Source organism: Marasmius oreades, chromosome 7 (genome assembly GCF_018924745.1).
Source record: "Marasmius oreades isolate 03SP1 chromosome 7, whole genome shotgun sequence".
NCBI lineage: Eukaryota > Fungi > Basidiomycota > Agaricomycetes > Agaricales > Marasmiaceae > Marasmius > Marasmius oreades.
This window is the reverse complement of record NC_057329.1, coordinates 1,488,781-1,516,438: the sequence shown is the minus strand read 5'-3', so window position 1 is coordinate 1,516,438 and position 27,658 is coordinate 1,488,781. Positions and strand designations below refer to the sequence as shown.

Genomic DNA, 27,658 nt, shown 5'->3' with positions numbered 1-27,658 from the left:
TCAATGCAGGACCATGCTTGAGAATATCAGAGACGGTAAAGAGACCTTCATGGTCATTTGAGAAGCTCCGCTCACAAGTAGGAAGCTCGTGGCATGACATTATACGGGAATACCTCGGAAGGCATAGTTTTCCCATCGGCGGCCTTGTTTAAGCTTAAACCCATTGGTACCTTGTTACAGGAACATTTTATTAGTAAATCCCGCTTTAGCTGCCGCCCGTGGTCGAGCACGAGACCCGTCAGTACCTTCGAATCCGACGCGTCGCCTCGTTCTCCAGACTCCAGCTCTGAAACACCCTTGATCAAAGGAGAAACGGCAACCCCACAGGTTTGGGGATGACCGCGCTAACCGTCGCGCGGAGTAATTGGGGATCAACTGTACCCGCTTCTCGCGTTCAGATTTAAAAAAATGAGCGCAACCACCTGACTGCCACTGGCCAGTAGCAGATAAAGCCCCATCAGTGGCTTTCCCTTTCCCGCTCCAACCTTCACTATGGCTCCTCTAACTGTGACTACCGATCGTCGAAAAGCTTTGGCAGGGCAGTCAGGATGGGTAGGATCGATTTTCCTTGTATATTTTCGACCGCTCAACTCCCCACCCACAGTCGGGATTGGTAAAAAACCGCAGGGTCTTTGTCACTGCTGTATTTGCTTCACTGGGTGGATTGTACGTTTGGAAATTTATTTCGTGGTCTTGAATTGTGCGCTGATAGCAAGGCGGCTCTTAGACTTTACGGTTAGCCAAAAATGTAGTCATTTGCAAACAGCTGAATGGTTGACGACATATCTCTCCGTTCAGGTTATAACCAGGCGAGTGTTCGAGTCCTTTGTTTTATCGTCGTTACTCAAATGTGTTCTTTCTAGGGTGTGTTTTCTGGGGTACTCCCGTAAGCCATCGATGTCTTTGTCCACTAAAAAATTCACGATATGTATCGCCCATTTCAGCATGAAATCGTTCGTCAACAGGTCCGTCACTTTCTTTTAGTTTATCACTATCACGTTGATTATGGTCGATCAGGATGGGAGATGCCGCAACGAATGACAGCAAGAAAGGTTGGCTTGTTGCCATACTTGAATTGGGGGCGTGGTTTGGAGTTCTTCTCACCGGTCGGTATCACACACAGGCACTTTAACACTGGCTTGCTCATGTATTGGTAATATGCAGGTTATCTGGCCGACAAGTTATCGCGGAAGTACACCATCTTCTTAGGTCCGTACCCTTCATCGTAGTCAGGCTTTTAGCTTATCACGACCATAGCCGTTGTCGTCTTTTGCGTTGGAGTGATTGTTCAGACCACTGCAAAAGCTGCCGATTCTATTTACGGTGGCCGTTTTGTAACCGGTCTCGGCGTTGGTTCTCTCAGCATGTGTGTTCCTCTCTACAATGCAGAGGTGTGTGCAAGTAATGTGGCTCCGATCATGGTTACACAACAACTTCTATTTTGTAGCTTGCGCCTCCCGAAGTGAGAGGGAGTCTTGTTGCCCTTCAACAACTCGCTATCACGTTCGGGATCATGATCTCATTCTGGATAGATTATGGAACAAACTTCATCGGCGGAACCGGAGACACGCAGCACGAAGCCGCTTGGAGAATTCCTTTGGCTCTCCAGCTCGTTCCTGCCGTCGTACTTGGAGCTGGAATCTTGTTCATGCCCTTTTCCCCTAGGTCGGTTGCTAGTCCTCTTACCAGACCTTCCTCCTACTAACCCGAGCATCCAGGTGGCTTGTCAATCAAGGACGGGAAGACGAAGCTCTTGTCGTTCTTTCCAAGGCTCGCCGCCTTCCACCTGACAACGAATTGGTCCAAATCGAATTTTTGTGCGTCTGGACTTTATGTCAAAGAATCTGCCCTGACACAATAATCACCTGCCTATGAATAGGGAGATCAAAGCACAACATCTTTTCGAAAAAGAAACTTCGGAAGCTCGATTTCCTCAATACCAGGATGGCACCTTCGCTTCAAACTTTAAACTCGGCCTTCATGGATATCTCAGTCTCATCACTAATAAGGGTCAGTCGTTCGACTCGAATACACTTTTTCTTCTACTCACTGCGCGGTTGTTTAGCTTTGTTCTGGCGAATTGCAGTCGGGTCCTTGTGAGTTTCAAAGCTACCTCGCCATTCGTGAACTTGGTATTCAGAATAGGCTATAGAACCATGTTTTTCCAACAATGGACGGGTGTCAATGCCGTTCTTTACTATGCGCCATCGATATTCCAGTCTCTCGGGTTGACCGGTACTACAATATCACTCCTAGCGACTGGAGTCGTTGGTATTGCGTAAGTCTCAGACACACACACACACACTTTGACCATTACGAATCTTCAACGGCGTGTTTAGAATGTTCCTGGCCACGATCCCGGCTGTAATTTGGGTCGACCAACTTGGACGTAAACCAGTTTTAGTCTCCGGTGCATTCCTCATGGCTGCGTAAGGATCCATAACTTCCTTCTGACTGACGTTAGTACTGACCCGAATTTCAGTTGTCACTTCATTATTGCGGCGCTAAGTGGTAGCTTTGAAAAGTCTTGGGACAGGTACGGCCGTACTCTTCATATCTTTAAGATTCCACAATTATTAAAACGTCCACGACTATTTTGGCTAGCCACGTCGGTGAGTCCGCGAGTTGGCATGCTCCTATTCGATCATAATTCATTGTTATTCTAGCTGCGGGTTGGGTTGCGTGTGCTCTGGTTTGGCTATTCGCTATTGGTAAACTCGCTCTCTTTTTGATGCGTCCCATTCTCATGTTGATGCACACAAATAGGTTTCGGCTACAGTTGGGGACCTTGTGCGTGGATCATTGTGGCGGAAATTTATCCTTTGAGTGTCAGAGGGAAGGGGCTATCCATCGCTGCTTCGTCAAACTGGGTAGGTTCAAACGATCACGTCCACTATTGATACCTGATTATATATTAACCCGCAGATGAACAACTTCATCGGTATGTCGTTATATCACCAGCCTGCATGTCATTCAAACATATCACCCGTATAGTTGGTCAAGTAACACCATCCATGATCAAGAATATCAGATACGGTACCTTTATATTTTTTGGGGTATGTTCTATAACGAACGGTCACCGTGTCCGTATTCATGAATTTCCGTTCGCACTAGGCCTTTTCTTTGCTTGGGGGTCTATTCATTCTCTTCTTCGTGAGCCTATCATCCCCCTCCCGAATTGTGACAAGGTTCCCTTAACACTAATTGCCTTAGGTTCCGGAAACCAAAGGTGTCTCCCTCGAGGAAATGGAAGAGGTATTCGGTGGTAACACTGGGCTCGCGCGTGAAGATCAACAACGCCTCGATACCATCAATGCACGCCTGGGACTTGTTCAGAATGTGGAGGAGGATAAAGGGTCCCTTGAGAAAGCTTGAATCGAGAACCTTCATTTCGTAGTGCGGATCTCGAGTTTCGATCAGTTTCATTTCACGTTTACGATTGTAGCCTATGAAGACTGTTTTTTTTTCTCGTCCTAATTTAAGTAATCTAGGGCAGATGTCAGTCATGAATTGCCCACATGAGCATGAATGGACCTCTGGCCCGAATTTGACGAGGGGGGATCCTTTATAGTGAAATAATTGCCACTTTCCAGCAGATAGTGCCGAAACGCTAAGCGAAATTGGCCACGGGTGACCTACATCACACTTGACGGAGTCGACACGCGTTTGTTGCTTCAGAAGCTCAGCGTTGTGGTCCCCTTACTACTACTGCTGGACGCCGCAGCCGAGTTCATGGCATCCACCCAGCATCGTTCCTCTTCCTAGCATGCGTTTCTTCACAAAGTCGAAGCGAGTGACATCGGAGGAATCGCCGCCACAGGTCACTTCTCAGTCGGAAAAAGCAAATAATTTCCTAGCCGCCGTCTCAGGAGTATCTGTGATTGTTCTGCAGACGCTGCAGAGTGCTGCTCGCTTCGCTCCTGTTCCATACCTCTCCGACATATCTGCGGCAGCGTTGGGGATTGTGAATGCAGCACAGGTAGGCAATAGTGATTTGAATCTGTCTTTGTCGGGCTCACTTGAGCTGATTCCTGAACCAGACATTCGAAAGTAACAAAGAAGGGTTCAGAAGACTTGCAGCAGATTCATGTGAACTTGTATACGCAGTGACCTCCACCTGTGATGGTTTCACAAAGGACGGGAAAAGTTTGCCCGCAGACCTGGAGGAACATCTCAAGCAGCTTCTTGAGTGGGGTTGTTTACTGTCAATGTCAACCATGGTGGAAGGCTTATTACTTTCACCGATCTTGACATCTAGATCTCTCAAGAAGATACAAGCTTTCATTGCAAAACAATCGAGAAGAAATCGATTCTCACGGTTCTTAACATACAAGACAGATACTGGTACAATCCAGGAATACAGGGAAGCGCTGAGGCATTCACTAGATTTGTTCGGGGTTCTGTCTAGTTGTTTTTCTGCTTTGCGACTCGAACTGATCTTGGAAGGGGATGTAGCTTCAGTCGGATATCACCATCCGTGAAACAGTTCAGAGGATTGCCGAAAGACAAGAAGAGCTCCGAGCATCTAATTCTAGTCAACAGGAAGTTTTTCAGTCTGGATCAGAGCCGGTTCAGAGACCTCGAGTTTTGGCCTACAATAGTATTTTCTCTGGCGTCAATTCTGGCACCTTTTCTGGGAATATCAGAGTCAATAACGTTGTGGGCGACCAAAACAACTCCAGTAGTAACAAGCAGTCGGTGGTTAACTATAGTTATAATAGTGGCAGGGGTTCCGGTTAGGATTTGCGCTGTTTCCGGACCGACTGACTTCGAGGAAGATTAATCTAGCATCCCATGTCGACGCGGGTCGTGCCAAAGCCAGAGCCAGAGCCAGAGCCAGTTAATAGGAGTTCTTCACAGTTGAGGTGGACGCCATGTATTAGAAATATACGATACATATATCCAGATAATTATTGCTCGACCTTTATCATGTCCGGGAGCGACACGTCCCTGGTTATCAAGACAGAGTTCATTCGAAATACGCCTTCGAAGTTTGTGAAGACTCACGAACGACCTGTATGGCTTGATTTCGATATCGTGTTCATTGAATCAAAAACCAATCTCTCGACACCTAAACCGTTCATCGGGCTCTTCAGACGCCCTCCCGATTGAAAGGGGCTCTACGTCTAGGTTGGAACGTTCTGTCGGATGGGAGAAAGTGACCGGCGCAGTCCATGGTCGTTCCACTGTCCGGGCGCGGAAGGTTGAGGCGGTTTGGGATTTTCATCAGAACGAAAAAAGGGAGCTTGGGCGCAAGAAGTCGTAGATTTCGAGTCTTGTAAGAGCGCATAATGTTATTTCGAGTGGAACATTGTTTTCGCCTGGCATAGTACAGCACATTTGTTAGGAGACATTTCAGGTGGCACCAAGGAAGATGTGCGCTTGAATAAGCTTCAACCTGAATAGAAGAATAGAAGAAGGACAAACAACGGAGCAGGATTACTTTAACTTACGCGTGGTTGAGTCATACATGCGTGGGAGTCGACCACGGTCACGTGGGAAACGCGTCCGCCGTCTGTGGCCTTGCATTGCCCAGCCTTGCCCACCATTCAAATATTCATCACTCATGTCCCAACATTTAGGACTTCTTCTAGTTTGTTGATCAACTTTATGTCTAACTACGACCGCCACGCTCTCCCCAATAGCACCTCGACATATATATAATCATGAGCTATTTGAACGCGCTCAACCCTGCTCAACTTGGTGGTCTGTATATTCAGTTTTCGACGTTCCGAACCCATGCACTCATGAGAAAACAGCTGTTAATCACCCACCCGAAATTCCTCTCCAGATTCTTGCGGGACCAGGAAGTGGGAAAACCAAGGTGAGCACCAACAGCATACATCCTCACCGAATCTTTTCTTATCCATGAACAGGTTCTAACATCTCGAATTGCTCATTTGATCCTCAAACACGAGATACCACCAACTGCCATATGTGCTGTAACTTTCACCAATAAGGCAGCTAATGAAATGAAGGAGCGATTGACGAGTCTGATCGGGAAAGAAAAGATGGTGCAAGTCAAGATGGGGACCTTCCATGCATTATGTGCTCTCTTTATCCGAAGATATGCAAGTGTGGTCGGTTTGGCAGATAACTTTACTGTATGCGATGCGGATGAGAGGTGCGTCAAGTCACTTGATTTCCTTCGTTCAAACCCGACTCCTCCGACGCCTACAGCAAGAAGATAATAAACGCCTTACTGAAGAAGTATAAAGACGACCTTGAGTCCAAAGATATCACCCTCAAAGACGGCACCGTGCAATCACTAATATCTAAGGCCAAATCCAAATCGCTATCCGCAAAACGTTTTCGGGACGAGGTTGAACGCAGGCTGCGCGCCAATGCTCAATACAGCGGCTTCGCTGCCATCACAGATGAAATCGATCTGGTCGTGGCAGAAATTTACGAGGATTACGATAGAACCTTGCGGCGCAATAACAGCCTCGACTTTGACGATCTACTCGTATACGGACTAAAACTGTTCACCGAACATAAAAAGGCAGTCAAGTGGTGTAAACATATTTTGGTTGACGAGTTGTATGTGTGGTCTCGTATTCGCTGTACTCTCTGACGTTCAGTTCTCTCAGTCAGGACACAAATACTACACAGTATGAATTGATGCGTGCAATTGCTGTTGCCAACTGTGCGACTATTGTTGGCGATCCTGACCAATCAAGTGAGCATTTTTCTAGTTCTTTTACCATTTCACTTATCCTTGCCCTCGAGTATACGGATGGCGCTCTGCTGAAGTAGAAAATCTAGCTAAGATGCGGAAAGGTGAGCCTGGTTTGTGTCCCCATTCGTGAATGCTAACAAACCTATTAGACTTCGCGGGAACGCAGCAGATATTCCTCGAGCAAAACTATCGCTCTACGTCTTCGATATTGAAAGCAAGCGTGGCCATTGTCGAACAGGGTTTGCTTGCTGCTTCTTTACTCTGGCTCCGCGTCAGTAACGCTCTCTGCAGACAAGTCTCGAATTAAGAAGACCCTATACGCGTCACATCCCCTTGGAACCACACCCGTCTTGCAAAAATTCGAAACAGAGCAATTGGAGGCGGCAGCTATCGCGTCAGAAATCAAGCGGGTAATCGCTTATACAGGTGGCTTGTTGTCTTATGGAGATTTTGTAATTCTATGTGAGTGGTTTTCGATCGCTACGTCCTCCGTATCGATGATGGTTTCCAGTGCGATTCAACGCTCTTTCACGGCTGATCGAAAGTGCTCTCCAGAAAGAAAGCATACCGAACAGAGTATTGAAGGGTCACAAATTCTTTGAGCGACTTGAGGTTCATTTCTTCAATTCGTACATGAATTCGCATCTGATAAAGGGAGATGGCAGGTAAAAGATCTGCTGGCGTATCTTCAACTAATGGATAATCCTCAATTCATCCCCGCTTTTACACGCATTGTCAACGTTCCTGCTCGCGGCATTGGAGACAAGGTTTTTCTCGAGTCTTGCGGCACATAAGATATGGCTGTTGAATCCTTCTAACAGACCTTACAGGAACTGCTCTCTCGCGCCGAAAAGGAGAAACTCTCACCTTTGTTAATTGTAGAGAAAATCGTTGATGGTCGAACCCCTGACATTAAACCACCCGTGAAACGAAAATTAACTTCTTTCGTTTCTGTCATGCGTAAAGTGCGAAGGATGGCAGAAGAGGGAGCATCTCCCGCCGTTCTCATTCGGAGGCTGTACGATGATGTCAATTACGAAGATCATCTGAAGAAAACCCAGTCCGACTGGGAGAGCAGATGGGAAAACGTGCAAGAGTTGATAACCTTCGCTAGTGATGTGGACGCGGATATCAAGGCTAAGAACGGTCTTGACGAAGCCAATACGTGAGTTACAAAACAAGCCTACAATCTCTTCTTGACGAGGACTGTGATAGCGATACGCCTCTTCGTCTGTTCCTACAAGCGTCGATGCTTTCCTCCGAAGGGGACACCGAAAATGGCGAGGGGGAGAAAAAGGTTGGAATTTTACTGTCAATGATTTTCGACCGTTCTTTACACTCCCCAGAAAGTCACCATATCAACATGTCATGCAGCGAAAGGCTTGGAATGGCCGGTGGTCATAATACCTGCTGGTGAGTTGCTGCTGTAAAATTTGGAAGGATGAAACGTTCTGAAGTTTGCACCGGAAAGTGGAGCAAGGGACTTTCCCTTTTTACAGATCTGAAGATATAGAAGAAGAACGGTCTGTTGTTACTGCATTTTGGGTGAATAATTCTCATATTTACTATCTCAGGCGGCTGCTCTACGTAGCCTGTACAAGAGCACAATCCCTTTTATACGTTTCCCACGCAAGTACAAGGAAAGTTGGTGGTGATGTAAAATCGCGGGAGTTGTCAGCCTTCATCTCGAGCACCGCTGAAGCAAATGACGTGGGTTGTGCAACTTTTGTACCAGCCATTTCCTATGCTGACTTCGGACACGGCAGTCATTATTCACTGAACATTTGCCCACAATCTCACCCACAGAACGAGGTGTGATCGCGAAAGTGCTTGATCGACCTGATGTTGCCGAGGAGGATGTTCGAAACTCGGTGGATGAGTAGTAAGTGCCTTGGACCTTGGGCCTACTAGCAACTGATGTTAATCGTGGTGTCTCAGCATGGCAAGAATTTCACGAAGAAGCGAATCCTCATCGCGCTCTAATGGGCCGCAAGAGGGAATGCTACCAGGTTCGTCTCGCCACCCATTGCACTAAGCTATAGACTCACTCTCCATTCGAAGCGAATGTGAACTTTGTGTCGTCCAGCACACTGACCTTAAATAAGTCCACGGTGCATGACAGTTCTCTTCATCGCGTTCAATCGGTTGGTCCCGTGGATGTACACTCCGGAAATTCGATTCAAACACCCCGACCGCCAGCCAAGAAGTCTAAAGTTGGCGGTTTTTCACGCCCCGTTACTGAAAGTCACTCTGACTGCACGCCCCAGTTGGGGCTACCACCAAACTTGGCGACTTCAAGCGCAAGTAGCACCGCAGATGCGAGATTCCGCCCTGCCAGACCTGCCATGTCCAATTCAATCTCTAGTAACCAAAACCTCATGCCGATGACGTCGTCCCGACACGTTCTCACCATTTCACCGAAGAGAAGCACTTTCACAAACTTTGCTGCAGATCACCCACCACTTAGGACCACGTCGAACACATCCCCTGTAACCAGGCAACGACAAACGGTCTCTCCCCAGGCCCATGACATCCCATCCATCTATATCTCCGTTGCAAAACCTCTCACTCAGCCTCAACCTGTGAAACCCGCTGTACATATGCCTTCACCAAAGCCAACAAGTTCAAGTGACTCAGACGATTTGCCTTCAGGGCAGGTTATCGGGGTCAAACGGAGACTGGGAATGGGTCGCGTTACAGGGGGATACATGAACAAGAGATTCAAGCCTCCTGGTTGTTGATCGAGTAGCTCATTTCGGACCTACCTGTCACTATTGTTATTGGTTTGCTGTAACTCATTTGTGTTGTTTCCCGTTGCATTGTCAATGTGTTTTGATCAGTTTTACATGTGTTAGAAGGACGACGACCATGTTTCTATGTAAAGAAAACAAGGATACGTCAGTAAAAAAAAGACCAAAACAATGTGGAAAAGGGCTATTCAGAGTCAAGAGAAATTTTCCGCAGCGCGAGGCCTCGGTAGTCTAACATGCGTTTGACTTGGTAAAGTACCCATCATGATGGACAAACCAAAGAAGAAACAATAACTCACCATACATATGTTCGAAGGTGGAAGTAGCTAGAAGACTTGGCCGTGAGATTTTAATTTTTTTTGCGGGGATCACAGGGACCATAGTCCAGGGAAACCAAGCTGGACCCGTGAGCCTGACATGGAGCACGCGTGTATCATCGAGCTCGTTCCCGAGTCTGCCTCGTGCTTGCAGCAAGGCAAGAGCAGCCGACATCCTGCATGACAAGGCGCAGTGAACGATGCCAGAAACCATTCGTGGTATCGATTAATCGATTCATCACCCAACCTATTCTTTAAAACCTTTCTCATCATTCCCGGTCAAAACATCTACTTCCGAGTTACACGCGAGTGGCCAGTGCGAGCCTCACCTCATCACCGTCCATATATTCGAGCTCCTCGCAACCGTTTCCTATCTGGTATCATCTGTGTTATTTGTTGGAAGCTTCAAATAGCCTTGACTGTGCAATCGGAACGAAATAATGCCTACTCCTCCTTCTATGTCCAGACGGCCGACAACATCCAAGTTGAGCCCTACCGATAAACGCATGGCACAGGAAACGGATCCTAACACGCCTAATACTCCAACTCGGATCACGGTCCCTGGAACGAGCGAACTCGGGAATTATCGAGACGAACAAGAGAGGTTGCCACCGGTGGTTGAACTATCTCCATCGAACTCGCGTTCCCTGTCGCATGACATGGTGGAATCTTCCTTGGTGGACGAATCGATACCACTTGCGGAGGGTTCGGACCTGGACGATCTCTGGGCAACCATAAGACAGAAGAAGGAGAAGAAGGTGGCGAAGGAGCAACCCAAAGTCCAATCCTTGCGAGAGCCACAGGAAGGAGAAGAGGAATTTTCGCAGTTAGATGTTCCTGCTCCTGAGATACCGCGAGAGTCACCCAAACCAGATTCTTCGCAGAAGAGGGTCAGGAAACAGAAGTCATTGTGCGTATTCGGCATTTCATTTCGTATATATTGCGTTCAATATCCGGAGCTCACAATTTCCGTAGCACGAGTTTCCGTGAATCGGCGGATGGTCGGGAGCTCGTTGCTTTTATAGATGTGCAAGGATGTGAAAAGCAAGATGTTCACGTCAGTTATCAACGGAACCGATTGGTGGTTAGTTGGTTCTTTGTTGAGTGCACGGAGTGGGAAGAAGATGGTTGTATAGTCAGGGAGAGGGTAATCAACAACTTTCAACGAGCTTTTCCTCTACCGGAAGGAACACGGGTACGTTTCTGCCTTACCTTCCATCAACAATAACTCGACAATTTACTCTCAATCTAGTTCAAGGAAATTCGGTGTGCTATGAATGGTCGACATTTGGTCTTGAAGTACCCCAACAGCCGTTCGTTCAGAGTAGAGAATGTTGCGTATGATAGTCGGGGATCAGTGCGGTCTTGACTCTTCCTGATATCTGTGGCATGAATAAGTTATTTTCAGTCACATCTGCAGACCGTTGTACTTTTATACTCTATAGCTTGAACACTTCTCATGCGTTGAATTCAATACGATCTTCTGGGATCGTTAAATCATCGGATCATGATCAGTACATGAGAGAGTTGCAGCTTGAAACTTTAAGCTTGAAGGTTCATCCATTTTTACGGCGAATGTACTTCAAGTTCAAACTCTTACGGTACTTTAGATATGTAATTCGGAAAATACTCGGCCTTCCTCCCGCATCAGTGGTCGGCGATGATTCCAAATAAGAAAGAAGGTACTATTGGGTACGATCAATGCGATCTGTGGTCCATGCACTTTACCATCCATTACACTCACCATCATGATGCGTCACACACATGGCCATCAACCTCCATCAACTCTATCGTGAATATCAGTTGTTCTGCGAGGAATAATAGTGTACTGACCACCGACCCTACTAAAGCCAAACCATATCATAAAAACCCGTTCAGCAGCCCAATCATCAACCAATCAAAGCGGATGCAACTTTTGGTAACCCACTACGGGAAACCAAGCACAGTGTCAAGAGCGAGATATCCCAAAGACAAGAAACGGGGAGCTCGGGATATCTACCAAGTTCTACCTCAATATAACATATTCACTCCCGTGTCCCTGCCTTGACTTCCGAGTCCTTGCCTCTCCTTTGGCCCATATCGAATGCAAACCATACTCCAGACCTGGGCCGTTTCTCTCTGTCTGCAGCTTCCAGCAGCGTCCCTGTCTCTTCTATTCCTCAGACTCCATCTTTGCGCTTTCCCCGAGACAACGGATATCAACAGTTCGTTTATACCCCTGCCGTTGACTCTATGGTTCGATAAACTGGATCATGACTTTAGACTCACCATCCAAACTTACCGAGAGCCTTGAAAATATGAAAAATTGACTTAATGTTGTAGCGCTCGGTACTCCTACGCTTCCCTGCACTCTCGCTTTCTCCAGAATTTCTCAGGCACTCTCAGACTCATGCTCTTTGCGTTCGTCTACTCCTAGGGCCTCTGTTCTCCTTTCAACTGTCCAAGAAACCTACCCTAGTTCGGTAATCCCAAAAAATGCTTGCCTATCCTCAAAAAACATTACGGTGCGATGTAAATTCACAGATGCCAGTAAAAGGTCTCGAAGCATGATTTATAGCAGTGTGGTGCATCGCTCCAATAATAAATAATTCTTCAACTGGTGTCAACTACATCGTGATAGCATTCAAAGGAAAGGCTTCAACGCCTGGGGTAGAATCTGAGAGATAGCTGTGCCGTTGGGTGGCTCTATCGATTGATAGTACTAGGATAGAGAGAAACGTCAGCATCCATATTTGGTTAGAAAGCCGAAATAAGAAGACGTACGTCTGCCCACCATGGACCAGCAGCCCACCAGGATACACCGATCCAAGCACCGCTTTGTGCCATGGAGCAAAGCCCGTCGAATACAGCGGCAATGCAATCAGCGTTGCTTCCAGTACCTATCTCACCAAGGAACCCTCGTAGGTTGTTTTGTTGCAGCCAGGTCGTCGCGGCAGCGAGACGCTCTCGGCCAATTGTGGATGAAACGCAAGTTGGGCTGGTTCCGGAACCGTCTGAGTCGAGGTACTGGTGCATCTCTGAGTGTGTTCAGGTTGGCCGAAAGGGGGAGGAGTGAGTGAGTTCAAGGATTAATGAAATAAGATTCTGATGGAGGGCTTACGGATGGCAAAGTTGTTGTTTGGATCCTTGAGACTCTTGAAAGCATCACCGTTACCAGAAGATATCCAGGCTATTGAAAAGTTTGTTAGGAGGAAATGCGGCCTATCCATTCACGATTGAAGACGCACTCCATGCACCGGTCCATGCTGGAATTCTCGATTAGCCTTTGGCATTACCAAAGCACTCATTCAGATAAACTCACATGTGCCTTCGACGAGAATGAGTTGAGAGGTGGCACCAGCTGCACGAACGCCATTGATTCCAGCTTGCATCTGAACATGAAACCCTTGAGTTCGCTCGACGTAACGTAAGATGTGGAGAACACATACCATTGCGGCGACCTGGGTGGCGGCAACGTCATGTGGCTCGTTCATAAGATCTGAAGGTGTGTCAGTCGAACCTCCCGCGATTTGGAAATGGAACAACAGAGCGACTGACCGAAGATGACATGGCTGTTGGAGGCCTGTTAATCGATGAGATGACGTCTCACCCGTGCAGAAGAAGTATACATACAAATCGACTAGCAAGGTTCTTCCAGACTAAAAACTATTCAATCCAAGTCGTGAAAGAACAAAAGGATGAACGCACAGGTCTGGAAGCTATAACGAGACGTGGTAAACAATCTGGCATGCGTTCAAGTCTGAAGACGATTACTCACGCATTGGGGTCGCTCAGAGTCGCCTTGTTGTAAATGAGGAAGTTGTGAGCTGTTAAAGAGGGTTTGAAATCGATGTCAGCGGAACATTGAACGCCGGGCATTACTTACGTTCAATCGCAACAAAGGCACCCTTTCCGGTAATGTAGTTGACGGTCTGAAATTGCGCTCGTTAGTGGTACTCTTGACAAACTAGGAACTGTCTGAATTCACGTCCGACAGGCTCTGGAAGTAGGCAGAGTTGAAAGCTCCAGTGATACCGGTTGCAGGAGGGGTCAACCGCTCCAACTGGAATGGGACACGGAAGAAGTTCATGCCCTGGCTGACAAAGTACTAGGTGTGGCGTCGGTGAGGATGAAAACCAGTGGAGAAAAGCTGGAGCACATACATCAATCGAACTAAACAATCATGTGGAATCAACATGGTGTCGAACAATTGTACAGCGTCGGGAGAATACCCACCTTGGAGCTGGCCAAATGTAATCCTTGCCCAAAGTTCCCGGAATATTTTGGTTGCCGAATTCTGCGCCAGATTCGTTGACTCCGAAGTACGTGAACTTGTGGGCATTGGAGCAGGTGCTCGCCAGAGGCTCTGGTGCAGTCACTGTTCTCGTTTTCGATGCAGAGGTGGAGCTAGCAGTGGGCACCGCAGCGGCGAAGGCAACCAAGGTCGATGTTACCAAGACGGAGAGACACTTCATCGTTGAGCTGGAGGCTGAACAACGCCTAGAAATTCTTTGACAAACGGCCTTATAAACGGCCAACTTGGGAATCCGCGAAAGTTCCGAAATGTTTCCATGGCCATGAAACAGAGGTATCTCCGAGAAAGTTCACGACCATGCAAGGTATGCAATGCTCATCAGATGCTCAGTCGACACACGTATGTGGGGCTAGTTCTATAAAAACATCATTGTAATGAAGCTAGGTCATCGAAACAAAGGTTGCGCACGTACTATCTTCGGAAGGGGAATGTCGATATTATCTAGGGAACAGAATATGTGTTACCACGTCCGAAATGAAACAGAACAATCACTCCACTGTGGGAATTGGCAGGAAAAAAAAACTACAGTTTTAGGAAGTTTTGATCCTTCAGGTAAAGTACATGTCGAGCATATATTGGGTATGGTACATATCAAAACATTCTAGACCGAAAATTAGCCTTGGAAGGAATTGAGTATGTGCAAGTCACTCACTTCATCGAACAGTTGATCCTCCAAATCCGCTACTACTCCTCATCGTTCCGAGATTAGATGACCCCTCCCCTCGATCCTCAGTGGCAGAGGTCCAAGATCTCCGGACGGGCCGGATCTCTCCGGTTTGCCTTGATGTTGTAGCGGGACGTTCCCAGTCCCACATTCGTCGACTTTGCCTACCTCCCGAGGTATCGTCGCGACGGTTGTTGTTGAAGATGTAACGGTCTGCAAGTCCACCGGCCAATGCACCAGTCCAGAATCCAGGTCGCCATCCTTGCGCGGCATCATGCTTACTGCTGGAATACGGAGGAGGAGGATCCATCCTATCGTCGCCGTACCCTCCCGGGAACCAATTCGAAGCCGAAGGTCCGGGTGCTTGTCCAGTTCTCCTGCGCGGCGAACGATTGTTTGGATCAGTCCTCTTCCAACATAGACCGTACAGAATCCAAATCAAGGCCGCGATCCAGGGGATTGCAAACAAGATGGCTGACCAGTTAATGGCTGGATATACTTCATTGTATCAGTTATCTCCCGAAGAGGTTCGCCTGTAGCACTCACTCTTCGGGGTTCCCCGAGGAAAGTAAGAAGAGTCGGAATCACGAAGGACCCGAGGTACTTCCACCAGACGATATTCTAAACCGCATGAATCTTCGTGACTATAAGTACCGATCATGATACGGATAAGTTTATAACACACTTTGAAGGACGTAAGAATCACCAGGCTTTGACCAGCCTTCACAAGATACCTGTACAGAGAAACAGTACATCAACAAAGTCTCCAGACTCGCCTTAACGAAGGTCAGACTCAACGCACCTGTACTCTGCCAAACCTCAGCGCCTCTGGTAAATCTGCTTCACACTTCCAATCCACGTCTGTCCCATGTCCTCCGATATTGGTACAACGCACTACCTCCGGCTGATATATTTTGCATGGCCTTCCAACGCAAGTAAGCTGCTGAACTGGGCTGCTCCTTCGGGCATTGGTCACCTCTCCGCTGTAGAACGTCAAGGCTTTGATATTCTCGAGCTTCACTTTGGACATGGTGGATTTGGAACAAGATGATTGTCATTTTGTATACGGAGACCGATCACAGAAATCGTGGACACTGACGTGGGTCCACGCGATAGCCGGGCGCTTGAACTCTAAGATTTGGCGCTGTATCAACAGAATTTTCCCTCCTCAAATAATAACCGAATCGCTAACTCCCAGCTCCTACAACCCTTCTCAGTAACAGTTTTTATTGATGCGGCCTTCGAGTATAGCAGGTTCCGCAATAATCCACATTTGACTATGAAATCAGACTCATCCGAGCAATTGGCGGTTTGTCGTCAACGAGTAACCGTATTCTATATATATAGTCTACACTTAGTTTCAGGAGGAGCATCCACCGCAAAGTCCATGTCCACAACCCCAACAGCTCGCTACACCGACACCAAAAGTTCTCAGTAAGAGAGACACAACGCTAGTTACTCCCTCTCCAAGGACAAACCCGCTCGCAACCACGATGAGCCGAATGTCACTCTCATCTTTCGCATATCGTTTGCGGAAAATATATTCCAATACACCCCCGATAAGTCGTGCCAGGGAGAAAGAGGGTGTGTTCAGAAAACCTATAGCAAAGGCAACGCCGGAAGGGATCCATTTAGCCCACCATATTTGCCTTCGAACAGCATAGGTCTTCAGAGCGGCGATGACACCGAAGGAAGCTGCAAAGGCAATCATGAATACGGAAGCCTTCTTAGGAAGCTGTCCGTCCCCTGGTTGTAGTGAGCTGTTCAGAATCTGGAAATACATGGCGGAGTATATTACGCCACTCACGTAGCAGTCTCGCAAGGCTCAACCAAACATATGCAGTAGGTGCTGGGAATGATGGTCCCGGTATGGGGTAGGCTCGAGTGTATAGACTATAGGCTGTCGTCGTCACAAAAATGGATACGCTTGAACCTATTAACTGTCCGTAAAACTGTGCTCTTGGAGATGCTTTGCATAAATGACCAGTCTTCAGATCTTGCATGAGATCCCCCGCTTGTTGCGCTCCGGCTTCTGCAACTCCGCCAGCGATGATGTTGGCGACGATATTTCCTGGTTGAATCCACGCAAAGAACAGTTGTGAGATCTTTCCTAGACCCGAGACGGGGTTGATGTCTGTCTCTCCCAATGCACGTACCCTGAGGGTATTCGAGCGTTAGTGGACAAAAGGAGAAGAATCAAACAAAGAAATTACGCGAGAATGCTCAACAGTCCACCAAGAACAAAGCCTATAAATGTTGCCCACGGTTTGATGCCTTCGTGCCCAAAAACGATCCACACCAACAACGTTCCGATGATCACGCTAATCGACCAGCCAATAACCACCCACTTGGTAGGGACCAGCCGGTCTTCTGTCTCTACTTCATGGTCCTGTTTTGTACCAACATCGGCACGTCTATTACTGGCCCGAATCTTGCGCCAGACGACGTCCATAAAAAACTCGGACACGACGGGCGTCAATGAAACCACACTATCGGCGCACATTATCGCTAGCGACACCCACAGAATCCAACCTCGAGAACCGGTAGTCATATCACCAACCGGTCCAGGTGCCCAGCCTGAGAACTTTGCTATTGGCGAAAGAACAGCCCATCCGACAACCATCCCCTGTAACCCATGTCAGAGAGGAGTAAACGATGCCGAGAGCGGTCTGACCATGTTCATGCTCAAAGTAGTAGGTAACCCCATGATAATGCCTATTGAAGGGCTGTAATGTGAACGGCTAGTAAAAATATGTGGCACACACCTTGTCCCACATATGATAAACTTGGAGTGAACGACCATGCCCAATTACGCGCGAGATAGTTTCCAAAAAGCGGTATGGCAAAAACAACTGGGAAAAAGTAGGCGATGAGCTCAAGGATCAGGTGTAAGCTGATATCAAAAGGTCTAACAAAAGGTTTTCTCACAGTAAGTATGGCAGAAACAAGAAAACTCCACAGTAATTCGCGCCATCCAGCCGCCTTTGCAGAATCCTCCCTGATAGGCGGCTGAAGAGGGGCAGTCTCTTCATTCGTTGTAGATGAAAGCGGCTCGGCGGCTTCTTCAGTGTCCAGTCGTTGATATCCTCTACGTTGGCGTAAGGTGGTTTCGGGTGGAGGAAGGTCGTGTAGTACGGAAATTAGCTGTGCTGTCGCTGTCCCAGAAGGGAACGCCAACTGCTCTTCTATGATCTGATAATGAAAATGAAAATGTTAAGGATGATAACATGCAAATCCGATCACGAACCACTTGCTTCCGGATCGGAGGAGACATGAAAACTCTGGTACGGGTAAGTGTGATGAAAGCTAGGAATCCAACAAAGACTCACCCGAAGAAGGCAACAGCGCACGACCAACCGATTCCCGCTATCCAAGAGAGATGAATTGGTGGAGAACCATCTTGTTTCTCATTCATGAGACCTAGTGCAGGAATTATCCCGACAAATCCTGCAGCAAGAGGCATGGTTCCTGTTGCGACCGCAGTTGTCTGAACAACGATGACTTCTTGGGCAGTAAGAGGTGTAGGAAGCATGCGACTGATAAGGAACCCTATGAGGGATGATTGAAGAGACATCCTGCAGAAGAAGTTAGCATAATATTCAGATAAACAAATGACCAACAGTACATGCTGATGAAGCCAGTTTGCAATCCAAAGTAGAGATTGGTGAAACACAGTAAACATCCTATCAACAGTCCTAAGAAAACAGCTGTGAAGGTGAACTCGCTATTCGGGGAGTTGTCGTTAGTTGACCTCAGTCCTCTAAGAGGGGATGTCAATAGTTTTAATGAGTAACGAGCTCTGCACTCACCTCAGTCTCATCATAAGGTTCATTCTTAGGAAAGATGGTGAAATTGAAAAAAGAACATGAACTTGCGCCGAGTTTGACTTCCAAGATGGGCCGGAGAAATTAGGCCTTGTTTGTCGTTGTCGACATCACAAACTTCTAGAACAACTTGAACGACCACGAAGTGCTCACAAATGACTTGACGCCAGTTCACGAAGATTCACCACGTCAAAAAGAGCAATTTCTTGCTTACGGCTAGAAGCCACGCCAAATCCTCGTTCTGCGCGGCACACGTCCGCACCCATCTCCACTTACATTACGATCACGAATGCCTAGTACAACCATATCCAGCATTGCCGCCAACGCTTGTCCGAGAAATAGATCGCACCAGAGTCGGCGTCATACTCAAAGGATATCTAGGGGATGGAGGATTGACATGTAAGTCTACTGCAGTGTTCATCTGGAAGGCCATTTCATTTAAATCGCGTGTGGAGGGCCGCGTATTAGATTTCAGGATTAGTTCGATATAGCCTAATTAAATAGACGACGTGACCAAGAATGGAAGCTTCCGAGTCGTAAAAAATCCCGGGAGCGTGGTTCTGCTGTAGAGCTGTAGAGTTACCGCAAGATCAAGCGTTTAAGGGCGCGCTGGTAAGGTTTATAAAGCTGGGGATCAGGAATGACCTACTTACAGCCGCCAGTTTTCTGTTCATTATGGACAAGAGCTGGATCCGGGATGACACGAGTTCTGAGGCTAATGGTTGGTGGTGGTCTGGGATACCACAATTCGTGGGTCTCTCTTCACTCTTTGCAACATTGTTCGGGAGCTCCTCGCCAATGTTCAACAGCGCCAAACTCCTCGTCTTGGGCTTCATTATCGAAACAGGTTTGAGGCCATTTTTTTTGTTCTGACTACGACTCATCCTTCTTACTTCCGCTATAGGAAGACGGCTCTTCCAATGGCTGATAGAGAGATTCAGACTTCGTGAGTCTTTTCGACGATTTCAATCAAGAGTCTAATAGCTTTCTTAGAATATTCGATGACGGCTCAATTTGATGAGGGAGATCCTTCGTACGAGTGGGTTGTTCAGTTCCTGGTGAGCTTTTACTTCTTTCGATGAATGACCATGGATTTATCACCCTTTTCATAGACTAAACAAGGTTTATGGCGGAGGACTCGGGAATTTAGGGTCAACGCAAGGAATTCCCAACGGAAGTGGGGTATTCGCACACGCCCCGAGGGAACTGTGAAAGACAATGCGGAATACGTGCCTACCTACGAAGTTCCTCAGCTTTTTCGGTGGAACGGCTACTGGTTTGAAATCAAACGTTCTAAAGGTGCTCTCGGGATCCAACCGATGAATCCGTACGGCATGCATCAGTCAGTTGGTGGTGGCACAATCTTTATAACGTATGTCCCATTTGCTGCCATTCGGACGCTATGCTGAACCGAGTTTCTTAACTTAAATTAGCATATACAGTTTGAAAATGGCCGTGTTATCTGACTTCGTCGAGGACGCACGTTCAAGTTACCTGGAAGTTAGTAAACCTGATGTCATAATCCATACGGCGGACACGGTAGGTACAATACATGTGTTCCCGTTCATTTTATGCTTAATGTTGGTTCGTGCAAATAACGTTCCCTTTACATAGCCCAACTTCAATCCAAGCTTCGCTTGGTCCAACGTGAAGCGCAAAGTTCGCCGACGTCTGAGTTCGATTATCTTGCAAGAGGGTGTCATCGAGTCTATTGTGAAGGACGCACAGGAGTTTCTGGATATGGAAGACTGGTATGTTGGCCGTGGAATTCCTCATCGAAGAGGATATCTTTTGTACGGGCCGCCAGGAAGTGGAAAAAGCAAGTTTTACCCTTTCAGTTACCCGTCCTTTCTAACCTCTCGCTCTAGGTTCCACCATATACGCCTTGGTAATGTTTCATGCCTACCCTGATCTGTGACAAAACCATTGATCAGAGGTCTTCATAGGCGGGAGAGCTCGGCCTCGAGATATACTCTCTTTCGCTTGCATCTGGTTTGTGCGTATGTGGTTCAAACAAGGCTTTATCTCTCCAATCTAATGGATGGCTTTCAGCGTTGATGACTCATTTCTACAACGCGCAGCATCTTCTATCCCCAAAAGATCAATATTCCTAATCGAGGACATAGACTGCGCATTCCCCAGGGACGATGATGCTGAGACCCCTTTGGATTTTCTGGCGAATATCCCTGGCCTCCCTCGCCGATACTCTAACGGTATCCGCCGTTCTGCAGTCACACTCTCCGGACTACTCAACGTCATTGACGGTGTAGGAAGTGACGATGGAAGGCTCTTCTTTGCAACGGTATCTGTTCACTGACTCTAATAGCTTCCAAATTTGTTGACTTGGTTTGTTTGAATTAGACGAACTACATCGATCGACTAGACCCAGCCTTACTCCGTCCAGGACGCATTGACAGAAAAATTCAGTACAGTCTTGCGACACAACCTCAGGCAGCAGCACTGTTTATGCGCTTCTTTGAACCACCTGCGCCTGTTACCATCCAACCGAAGTTGATGCTTGAAGTCCCTTCTACGAGTCCACCGATATCGGTAATGGTCACGGCTGAAAACTCTGATGATATCGGTGCCAACCATGGCGACAAATACAACACAAGTCTCAGGCAACTGGCCGATTCTTTTTCTTCTTCCATTGCACCCGGCGAATTTTCCACCGCTGAGCTACAAGGGTTTCTTCTCTCTTGCAAAAATCAGCCCGAGAAAGCAGTCGCAGATGTTTCAGACTGGATGGCACAGGAGCGTAAGGACCGTCAAGAACGCAAAGAGAGGGAAGAGGTAAGGAAACGGAAGGCCCAGGAAAAACAAAGCTCGCTTTTGAAGGGACAATATGCATATGGAGGGCAGGTGAAAGCTATGCAGGTGACAGGGTCACTACCGGTGGCTTCCTTGACGGTTTCGCCTCCCGATGTTCCTATCTCTGATGGGTCTATTGGAGCTACCGCGAATGGCGATATACAGCACGACAAGGAGAAAGATGATCATCAAGAACTTTTACCCTCTCCTGCTTATGAGCCACGGGATGAATCGGGTGTATCACTGAATTCCGAAAAAGTTGTTAGTACGTAGACTTGGAACGGTTGTACTTTGCTGTAAACATATTTTCCGGTATTTGTGATACATATGGTATCTGCTTTTGTCAACGTCCCAATCTATGGAACAATAGACCGGAAATCTGACACTAATAATATTAATGGGCCTCGGCGACTCCGGCCGTGGCACGAAAAGATTGAAATCGATCGTTCCTTCTACACCCCCACCATGACTCAAAATATTAGATCCACTGAAGGGGTGCTTCGAGTCGTCCCGCCACCAGGCGCGTCTGGAATGTGCGCTTCTCATTATTCACCAGTTATTTCGTCTTATTTTTCCTCAGAGCCCCAAAAGACGGCGAAGCCAACATCCTCATAACTTCTGCCCTACCCTATTGCAACAATGTCCCTCATCTTGGTGAGAGGACGATCGATCGACCTTGAAAATGAAGATTTTAATATACTCGCAGGAAATATCATTGGGAGTGTCCTAAGTGCAGATGTTTTTAGTCGGTGAGGGTAGGGTCATCGTGTTAATCGACCATCTATTCATTTGTTCGTGTTCTCAGATATTCTCGTGCGTCAAAACTCTTAATGGGCTCCACAATAGATCTTGACGACCTCTATAACTAGGGACAAGAAACAGGAATACACTATACATTTGTGGAACGGACGAGTATGGGACTGCTACTGAGACGCAGGCATTGAAGGAAGGCATAACACCCAAGGCTTTATGCGACAAGTATTTCGTCATCCACAAAGCGACATACGAGTGGTTCGATATTGGGCGAGTGATTACTGTTCCTGCTTCTTGACAGCAACGTCCTTAATATTTATTTCTATAGCTTCGACTACTTCGGTCGCACATCAACCCAAGCACATACGGAGTATGTCTCATCCGAGTATCTACTACTACTTCTGGATTGAATCGTGTCCTGCAGGGTTACCCAAGGTATCTACAGGAACCTCGGGAAAAACGGATTCCTCGACAAACAAGACAAGGAGCAGACATATTGTGAGGGTTGCGCGAAGTGCGTCGTCAATTGCGTCCCTTTATCAGCTCTAACCCTACTCTAGATTCCTTGCCGATCGTTTTGTTGAAGGCATATGCCCGAATTGCGGCTACGAGGTAATCGGAAGGTCTCTGAATGATTGGATTGTCCGCCGACGGGTTTTTTAGGATGCTCGAGGAGATCAATGCGACAATTGCGGCCGGACTTTCGACGCAATAGAGCTTCTTAAACCACGATGTCTTGTGAATAAGACACACAGCGTTGTCGCAAAAACCTCGACACACATGTACCTCAAACTTGATGCTCTTCAACCTCGGATAGAGAAGTGGATCAAAGAATCCGCAAGAAAAGGAAAATGGTCGCCAAATACCACTATCAATCACGACGGTGAAATTATCGATGCCCGTATGCAACAAGGACTGAGGCCGACTCCTTTAACCCGAGATTTGACCTGGGGTGTACCTACTCCTCCGCTTGGTACACCCGAAGATGAGGTGATGAAAGGAAAGGTGTTCTGTGAGTTTAGTTGTCACCCGGATTTTTTAAATCATTCACTCACACGACTGTCCAGATGTATGGGTGTGTAGCGTGCTGTTTTGATTTCAGTTCGGATTTCCTCATTTCTTCGATATTCCAGTACGACGCTCCGATAGGTTATCCAAGTATAACCGCCAACTACACGGAAGGATGGGAGAAGTGGTGGTTCAACCCTGATAACGTCAAGTTGTATCAGTTTATGGGGAAGGACAACGTTTATTTCCACAGCATTTACTTCCCAGGTGTTCAGATCGCAGATGGTCGCAACTGGACGACATTACATCACCTTTCTGCTGCAGGTAATGTCCACCTCTTCCAATTTGAACCCCTGAATAACCTTCCTTGGTAGAATATCTAAATTACGAGGGTGGTAAATTCTCCAAGAGCCGAAACCGTGGTGTCTTCGGTACACAAGCTAGGGAAACTACCATCAGCGCCTCGGTTTGGAGGTATTATCTACTTTCCACTAGGCCAGAGACCGCCGACTCTATGTTCTCTTGGGCGGATTGCGTGAGTGATTAACTCAAAGAAGGGTGATGTCATTGACCACTTGATCTCTAGATTGCAGCAAACAACAACGTTCTTCTGAACAAGTTAGTGATCTTGACCTTGATTTTAATTTTGATTATCTCAGGACACTAACCAAAACATTTATCAGTTTTGGGAATTTTGTAAACCGATTGTTGAAGTTCGTTGCATCTCAGTACAGCGGCATCGTACCTGAAAGCGGTGATCAACCAGGACCTCTTTCACCTAACGATGAGCATGATGCCGAATTCATCTCGGACGTGAACAATTTGCTCAAGGAGTATGTTGACGCGATGGAGGTCACTAAACTTCGGCTCGGTCTTCAAATCATCATGCTTATTTCCAATCGAGGAAACAGCTATCTTCAATCTTCAGGTTTAAACAAGGCTCTAATGGCCGAGAACCCGAAACGATGCGCCCAAGTGGTTTCACGAGCAATGAATCTAATTTACGTCTTATCCTCACTGGTATATCCCTACATGCCCACGACTTCCGAAGCGATTCTCAAGCAGATCAATGCTCCTGCACGCATTGTCCCTGACGTCTTGTCGACGGATATCCTTGCAGGGCACACGATCGGCAAACCCGAGCATCTATTCAAGAAGATTGACGAGGGCATGGCAGAGGTGTATAGAAAAAAGTTTGGTGGGGTTGAGACAAAGGAGACGCCCACAGAACCAGCTCCAAAAGCCAAAGTAAAACCGGTAGCAATACCTCCTGCCGAGAAGACACCCGCGATGTTGGCCAAAGAGAAAGAAATCACGGAACAGGGTAATCTAGTGCGAACGTTGAAGGCTCAGCCAAAATCGAGTGAGCTTGATGCTCAGATAAAAGATGAGGTAGACAAACTGAAGAAATTGAAGGTGGAGTTGGGGGTTCTGCAGCAAGAAGCTGCAAAATCAAACTGATGGCGGGGCGTATAGAACTGAGATATTCAAAAATCAATAGAACTGTAGTATATAGTGTACGTGTATACCTTGATCTTTACTTTGGTTGCTCGTAACGGCAGCGTCGTGTTTCTTTCAATTTCTCTACCGCGCTTTCAACGGTAGATACGCCACAACAAGACACCGGCCTCGTGGTAAACGCCTGCCGCGGTGGCAGTGGACTGCCAGCCTGCAGCCACGCGCGCTTTCTGACCCGCCTTTATCATCTCTCATGCCCTAAGCTATCCATAGTGGTCGCCCTATCTCTTCAGCTTTCCGTTCACTCATTGAGTACATTCAAGCATGGACCCTTCAACGACAGAGTCTTCCCCTCTATTGGGGACCCCTTCTGTAAAGAAACCCTTCTATCGCGCGAGACCGTTGTGGTGAGTGTTGTTATCTTCCGCGATTCTTGTATCTAACCCCAACTTCACGTCGAGGCTCGTCCCGTTTGCTATCACTGCAGCACTTGTCGTGAGTATGCTCAAGGAATCAGCAAGTCTGAGAACTGTCCTGACTGTTTCTCTGTCCAAAGCGTGGCATGACTTTAGCGCCTCGACTCGAAGTTGTCACCCAATTATCTTGTCTCGCCCTCCACCATCACACTCTCAACCATTCGCAGCCATCAGTCTCTACACCTATACATTCCCTATTCACTTCGCTCGAACCTAATGGATCCACTTTCCCCCCATCTAATATACGAACAAACCCGATATTAATCTACTCAAACTATTCGGACATGAGACATAGCGACGAAGACGACGAGGATCCGCGAATAATACCGTCTCAGCAGTGCATGGCTGACCCAGCCGTACAAGCAGGAGCGGCGCGTATTCAAACCGTCATGACCACCACTATGGGTTTGCTATCCGCCACAACTAGCGGTTATTGGGGTCACTTCAGTGAAAGGCATGGTAGAACTCGTGTACTCTTCCTATCGACATTTGGCTTGTTTCTCACGTACGCCTTTCCTCTCATTCGCCTTCATCTCTTTTTCCTTTCTTACGGTTTGTGTCATCAGTGACTTAACGTTCATCTTGGTCTCAACTCCTGGATCCCCACTTGCGTCGCACGGACACAAGATGCTCATAATCGCGCCTTTCATTGAAGGCCTTCTTGGCGGATGGTCAACGTTACAGTCGGCTTGTTTATCCTATGTCTCTGATTGCACTTCGCCTGGTTCTCGTGCGACCATCTTTTCACGCTTCATGGGCGTGTTTTATCTTGGTTTAAGCGTGGGACCTACTATTGCGGGGTGGATAATTAACAATGGAATCCCCGGAATCGATCGAATCGGCACTCCGACGGGACAGGTACCTGGCTTGCCAAAATCACGCTTTCGCTTGTGCTAATTTTCTCTGCCTTTCTCACAGGGAAAGAGCGTGACAGAAGTCTTTTGGCTCGCTATTTGTTGCTCGTTCATCAACTTCTTACTCGCCGCAATTGTGTTTCCCGAATCACTTTCTCGGGAAAGCCGGGCTACTGCTGCGCAACAATATCATGACTCTCGTGCGAGCAAGGGTAAAGCTCGAGCATCAGAAGAAGCGGGGGGTTCTCTTGAAGGCTCTGTATCTACGGTCAAGAAGGGTGGGATCCTCGCCGGACTTTTGAGTCCTCTATCCACCTTTCTACCCGCCACCATCACGGTGGTGACCGGAAACGGTATCAGGAAAAAGAAAGACTGGAGTTTGACATTCCTTGCCCTTGCTCTTTTTATGTACATGCTTTCGACGGTAAGGACGGTGTTTCGTTTGGGCTACCTCTACCAAATTTGACCTTTCTCCTTTTCTTCCTTTCAGGGTATTTTCCAGACCAAGTATCTATATGCCACACATGTCTACAGTTGGGCAGCCGACCAACTCAGTTACTACATCTCATTCGTGGGTGGAATGCGGGCTCTGACTACACTGTTTTTCCTCCCCAGTAAGTGACTGAAAACGTGTTCTCAGGAGCTTATCTCATCATCTGTATAGCTGTGATTTCGCTCTTCAAACCTAAACCTCAAACCCCTTCCACTCCGATCGCGTCCACCAGTGCTCCCGGAAAGAGAACCAAACCAAAGATGACCAAGCAACAGTTACGACGAGAAATCAACTTTGACCTCATGCTCTGTCGTTGCAGCCTGTGCTTCGATATCCTTGGCAATTTCCTGATTTCAGTTCTTCCTGCACCCTCTGGCAATGTACATCCGATGTCCCCTGGTACTTTGCATACTACGTCTACCACAAAGCCAGTCTCAACGTATCGAAGTGCAGTTTCTTTCGTCGTCGCGAGTACGTTCAACAGCATGAGTTCAGGGCTAGTGCCGGCTATTCAGAGCTTGGCTTTGTGTATAATGCAGGCGAGGACTCTTCTCCAGGAAGAGGGTGACGAGGAAGGACGTAGCAGTGAAACTGGCGTCGTTGATGGCAGAAGTGAAAACGTGAACTTGGAATCCAACAATGAGATAGGAAAGCTTTTCGGAGCTTTCTCGACCGTACAGGCTTTAGGGCAAATGATTATCGCGGTAGGTTCTGTTCTATCTTTCATTCTATCTTTTTCTTACTTTCTGCCGGTTACAGCCTTTAGTGTTTGGGCTGGTGTACAGTGAAACCGTTGCACAATTCCCAAAGACGATATTCGTCGTGGCTTGTAGCATTTTGGTTGCTTCTCTGTGCTCAGCGACTCTTTTGAGGAATCCTGTTCGGGGGGAACCTGACGTGAAGGGTAAAGGAAATGGTCAAGGGCGGAAAAGACAAAGCAAACACGAAGAAGAACGAAGGGGAAGGTCTAGAGTGAGTAAAGATCTGTTTGGTGGCGCGTATCGTCCGGAAGATCTAGAATATGAAGGTGGTTTCCAACCGGATGCAGCAGCGTAAGTTTTATTATATGGTAGCTTTAACAGAATATTGGGTTATTTAGTCCGTGTAACTATTCGTATATAAGTATATCTTGTGTAACAACATTATAGTCAATATTGTTCATACTTCCTCCTTCATAGTCACGTCATAGTTCGTCAACGGTTGAATGCAGCACTTACTGTGGGTTAACTTGGACAATTCCTTCTCCTTTTCGAATCAAACTCACTCTAGGAAAGAAC

General features: G+C 47.3%; 10 protein-coding genes across 11 annotated transcripts; 7 read left to right on the top strand and 3 right to left on the bottom strand.

The window, feature by feature from the left end:
- Positions 1–246: 246 nt before the first annotated feature.
- Positions 247–3,560, top strand: E1B28_011214 (uncharacterized protein). The gene is made up of 23 exons (XM_043156226.1): positions 247–552; positions 605–666; positions 728–735; positions 799–809; positions 864–886; positions 945–965; positions 1,018–1,106; positions 1,165–1,209; positions 1,258–1,391; positions 1,448–1,665; positions 1,719–1,817; positions 1,880–2,010; positions 2,066–2,096; positions 2,153–2,278; positions 2,340–2,429; positions 2,483–2,536; positions 2,605–2,612; positions 2,667–2,711; positions 2,767–2,870; positions 2,926–2,941; positions 2,995–3,056; positions 3,115–3,153; positions 3,214–3,560. The coding sequence occupies exons 1-23, from the start codon at positions 493–495 to the stop codon at positions 3,373–3,375; spliced, it is 1,638 nt and encodes a 545-aa protein (XP_043006011.1). The 5' UTR covers positions 247–492; the 3' UTR covers positions 3,376–3,560.
- Positions 3,561–3,766: 206 nt separating this feature from the next.
- Positions 3,767–4,740, top strand: E1B28_011213 (uncharacterized protein; the record flags this gene model as incomplete). The annotated part of the gene is made up of 4 exons (XM_043156225.1): positions 3,767–3,979; positions 4,041–4,189; positions 4,259–4,397; positions 4,456–4,740. 4 exons carry the CDS (start codon positions 3,767–3,769, stop codon positions 4,738–4,740), a joined length of 786 nt encoding a protein of 261 aa, XP_043006010.1.
- Positions 4,741–5,512: 772 nt separating this feature from the next.
- Positions 5,513–9,554, top strand: E1B28_011212 (uncharacterized protein). The gene is made up of 18 exons (XM_043156224.1): positions 5,513–5,706; positions 5,760–5,824; positions 5,877–6,124; positions 6,181–6,540; positions 6,591–6,679; positions 6,730–6,780; positions 6,829–6,918; positions 6,971–7,141; positions 7,191–7,291; positions 7,345–7,446; positions 7,501–7,844; positions 7,895–7,976; positions 8,026–8,092; positions 8,151–8,202; positions 8,254–8,389; positions 8,446–8,561; positions 8,618–8,688; positions 8,741–9,554. The coding sequence occupies exons 1-18, from the start codon at positions 5,667–5,669 to the stop codon at positions 9,418–9,420; spliced, it is 2,865 nt and encodes a 954-aa protein (XP_043006009.1). The 5' UTR covers positions 5,513–5,666; the 3' UTR covers positions 9,421–9,554.
- A 192-nt stretch (positions 9,555–9,746) lies between these two features.
- On the top strand, positions 9,747–11,254 carry E1B28_011211 (uncharacterized protein). The gene is made up of 3 exons (XM_043156223.1): positions 9,747–10,656; positions 10,722–10,941; positions 10,999–11,254. Exons 1-3 carry the CDS (start codon positions 10,187–10,189, stop codon positions 11,113–11,115), a joined length of 807 nt encoding a protein of 268 aa, XP_043006008.1. The 5' UTR covers positions 9,747–10,186; the 3' UTR covers positions 11,116–11,254.
- A 1,055-nt stretch (positions 11,255–12,309) lies between these two features.
- On the bottom strand, positions 12,310–14,200 carry E1B28_011210 (uncharacterized protein; the record flags this gene model as incomplete). Its single annotated transcript, XM_043156222.1, has 14 exons — positions 12,310–12,447; positions 12,510–12,763; positions 12,847–12,915; positions 12,974–12,991; positions 13,048–13,117; positions 13,175–13,224; positions 13,284–13,308; positions 13,359–13,384; positions 13,434–13,444; positions 13,504–13,552; positions 13,612–13,657; positions 13,714–13,833; positions 13,889–13,898; positions 13,962–14,200. The coding sequence occupies 14 exons, from the start codon at positions 14,198–14,200 to the stop codon at positions 12,370–12,372; spliced, it is 1,065 nt and encodes a 354-aa protein (XP_043006007.1). The 3' UTR covers positions 12,310–12,369.
- Positions 14,201–14,390: 190 nt separating this feature from the next.
- On the bottom strand, positions 14,391–15,760 carry E1B28_011209 (uncharacterized protein). The gene is made up of 5 exons (XM_043156221.1): positions 15,507–15,760; positions 15,390–15,438; positions 15,251–15,340; positions 14,693–15,193; positions 14,391–14,641 (listed from the first exon to the last, which is right to left on the bottom strand). Exons 1-4 carry the CDS (start codon positions 15,732–15,734, stop codon positions 14,694–14,696), a joined length of 867 nt encoding a protein of 288 aa, XP_043006006.1. The 5' UTR covers positions 15,735–15,760; the 3' UTR covers positions 14,391–14,641; position 14,693.
- A 156-nt stretch (positions 15,761–15,916) lies between these two features.
- E1B28_011208 (uncharacterized protein) lies at positions 15,917–18,613 on the bottom strand. 2 transcript variants are annotated; one of them, XM_043156220.1, is made up of 11 exons: positions 18,514–18,613; positions 18,456–18,464; positions 18,330–18,399; positions 18,034–18,279; positions 17,952–17,985; positions 17,633–17,896; positions 17,470–17,578; positions 17,379–17,419; positions 16,918–17,330; positions 16,512–16,861; positions 15,917–16,450 (listed from the first exon to the last, which is right to left on the bottom strand). In XM_043156220.1, coding segments are annotated over exons 3-11 (1,845 nt in total). In that variant the 5' UTR covers positions 18,332–18,399; positions 18,456–18,464; positions 18,514–18,613; the 3' UTR covers positions 15,917–16,064. The 2 variants fall into 2 exon arrangements, with proteins under 2 accessions (XP_043006005.1, XP_043006004.1); XM_043156219.1 differs by having other exon boundaries at positions 18,330–18,464.
- A 590-nt stretch (positions 18,614–19,203) lies between these two features.
- On the top strand, positions 19,204–21,612 carry E1B28_011207 (uncharacterized protein; the record flags this gene model as incomplete). Its single annotated transcript, XM_043156218.1, has 10 exons — positions 19,204–19,375; positions 19,433–19,474; positions 19,522–19,586; positions 19,641–19,900; positions 19,962–20,067; positions 20,143–20,347; positions 20,397–20,416; positions 20,475–20,524; positions 20,581–20,830; positions 20,890–21,612. 10 exons carry the CDS (start codon positions 19,204–19,206, stop codon positions 21,610–21,612), a joined length of 1,893 nt encoding a protein of 630 aa, XP_043006003.1.
- A 54-nt stretch (positions 21,613–21,666) lies between these two features.
- E1B28_011206 (uncharacterized protein) lies at positions 21,667–24,712 on the top strand (the record flags this gene model as incomplete). The annotated part of the gene is made up of 14 exons (XM_043156217.1): positions 21,667–21,872; positions 21,920–21,993; positions 22,046–22,088; positions 22,145–22,152; positions 22,209–22,362; positions 22,421–22,462; positions 22,517–22,606; positions 22,653–22,704; positions 22,756–23,104; positions 23,160–23,167; positions 23,226–23,424; positions 23,475–23,635; positions 23,687–23,718; positions 23,784–24,712. 14 exons carry the CDS (start codon positions 21,667–21,669, stop codon positions 24,559–24,561), a joined length of 2,196 nt encoding a protein of 731 aa, XP_043006002.1. The 3' UTR covers positions 24,562–24,712.
- Positions 24,713–24,786: 74 nt separating this feature from the next.
- On the top strand, positions 24,787–27,552 carry E1B28_011205 (uncharacterized protein). Its single transcript, XM_043156216.1, has 8 exons — positions 24,787–24,965; positions 25,020–25,053; positions 25,115–25,539; positions 25,601–25,892; positions 25,953–26,312; positions 26,379–26,502; positions 26,553–27,085; positions 27,141–27,552. Exons 1-8 carry the CDS (start codon positions 24,883–24,885, stop codon positions 27,435–27,437), a joined length of 2,148 nt encoding a protein of 715 aa, XP_043006001.1. The 5' UTR covers positions 24,787–24,882; the 3' UTR covers positions 27,438–27,552.
- Positions 27,553–27,658: the final 106 nt, after the last annotated feature.

Coding starts and splice junctions, on each gene's coding strand:
- E1B28_011211 (XM_043156223.1), top strand. CDS start 10,187: ATGCCTACTCCTCCTTCTATGTCCAGACGGCCGACAACATCCAAGTTG. Junction 10,657..10,721: donor GTCAGGAAACAGAAGTCATT/GTGCGTATTCGG, acceptor CAATTTCCGTAG/CACGAGTTTCCGTGAATCGG. Junction 10,942..10,998: donor CTCTACCGGAAGGAACACGG/GTACGTTTCTGC, acceptor CTCTCAATCTAG/TTCAAGGAAATTCGGTGTGC.
- E1B28_011214 (XM_043156226.1), top strand. CDS start 493: ATGGCTCCTCTAACTGTGACTACCGATCGTCGAAAAGCTTTGGCAGGG. Junction 966..1,017: donor ATGAAATCGTTCGTCAACAG/GTCCGTCACTTT, acceptor ATGGTCGATCAG/GATGGGAGATGCCGCAACGA. Junction 1,107..1,164: donor GTTTGGAGTTCTTCTCACCG/GTCGGTATCACA, acceptor GGTAATATGCAG/GTTATCTGGCCGACAAGTTA.
- E1B28_011212 (XM_043156224.1), top strand. CDS start 5,667: ATGAGCTATTTGAACGCGCTCAACCCTGCTCAACTTGGTG. Junction 6,781..6,828: donor TCTAGCTAAGATGCGGAAAG/GTGAGCCTGGTT, acceptor CAAACCTATTAG/ACTTCGCGGGAACGCAGCAG. Junction 6,919..6,970: donor CGTGGCCATTGTCGAACAGG/GTTTGCTTGCTG, acceptor CGCTCTCTGCAG/ACAAGTCTCGAATTAAGAAG.
- E1B28_011209 (XM_043156221.1), bottom strand. CDS start 15,734: ATGTCCAAAGTGAAGCTCGAGAATATCAAAGCCTTGACGTTCTACAGC. Junction 15,439..15,506: donor TGAGGTTTGGCAGAGTACAG/GTGCGTTGAGTC, acceptor TTCTCTGTACAG/GTATCTTGTGAAGGCTGGTC. Junction 15,194..15,250: donor TCCTCGGGGAACCCCGAAGA/GTGAGTGCTACA, acceptor AAGTATATCCAG/CCATTAACTGGTCAGCCATC.
- E1B28_011205 (XM_043156216.1), top strand. CDS start 24,883: ATGGACCCTTCAACGACAGAGTCTTCCCCTCTATTGGGGACCCCTTCT. Junction 26,503..26,552: donor TACACTGTTTTTCCTCCCCA/GTAAGTGACTGA, acceptor TCATCTGTATAG/CTGTGATTTCGCTCTTCAAA. Junction 27,086..27,140: donor TAGGGCAAATGATTATCGCG/GTAGGTTCTGTT, acceptor TGCCGGTTACAG/CCTTTAGTGTTTGGGCTGGT.
- E1B28_011208 (XM_043156219.1), bottom strand. CDS start 18,536: ATGAACCTTATGATGAGACTGAG. Junction 17,986..18,033: donor TGCGCTGTTGCCTTCTTCGG/GTGAGTCTTTGT, acceptor TACCCGTACCAG/AGTTTTCATGTCTCCTCCGA. Junction 17,897..17,951: donor CTCCGATCCGGAAGCAAGTG/GTTCGTGATCGG, acceptor TTTCATTATCAG/ATCATAGAAGAGCAGTTGGC.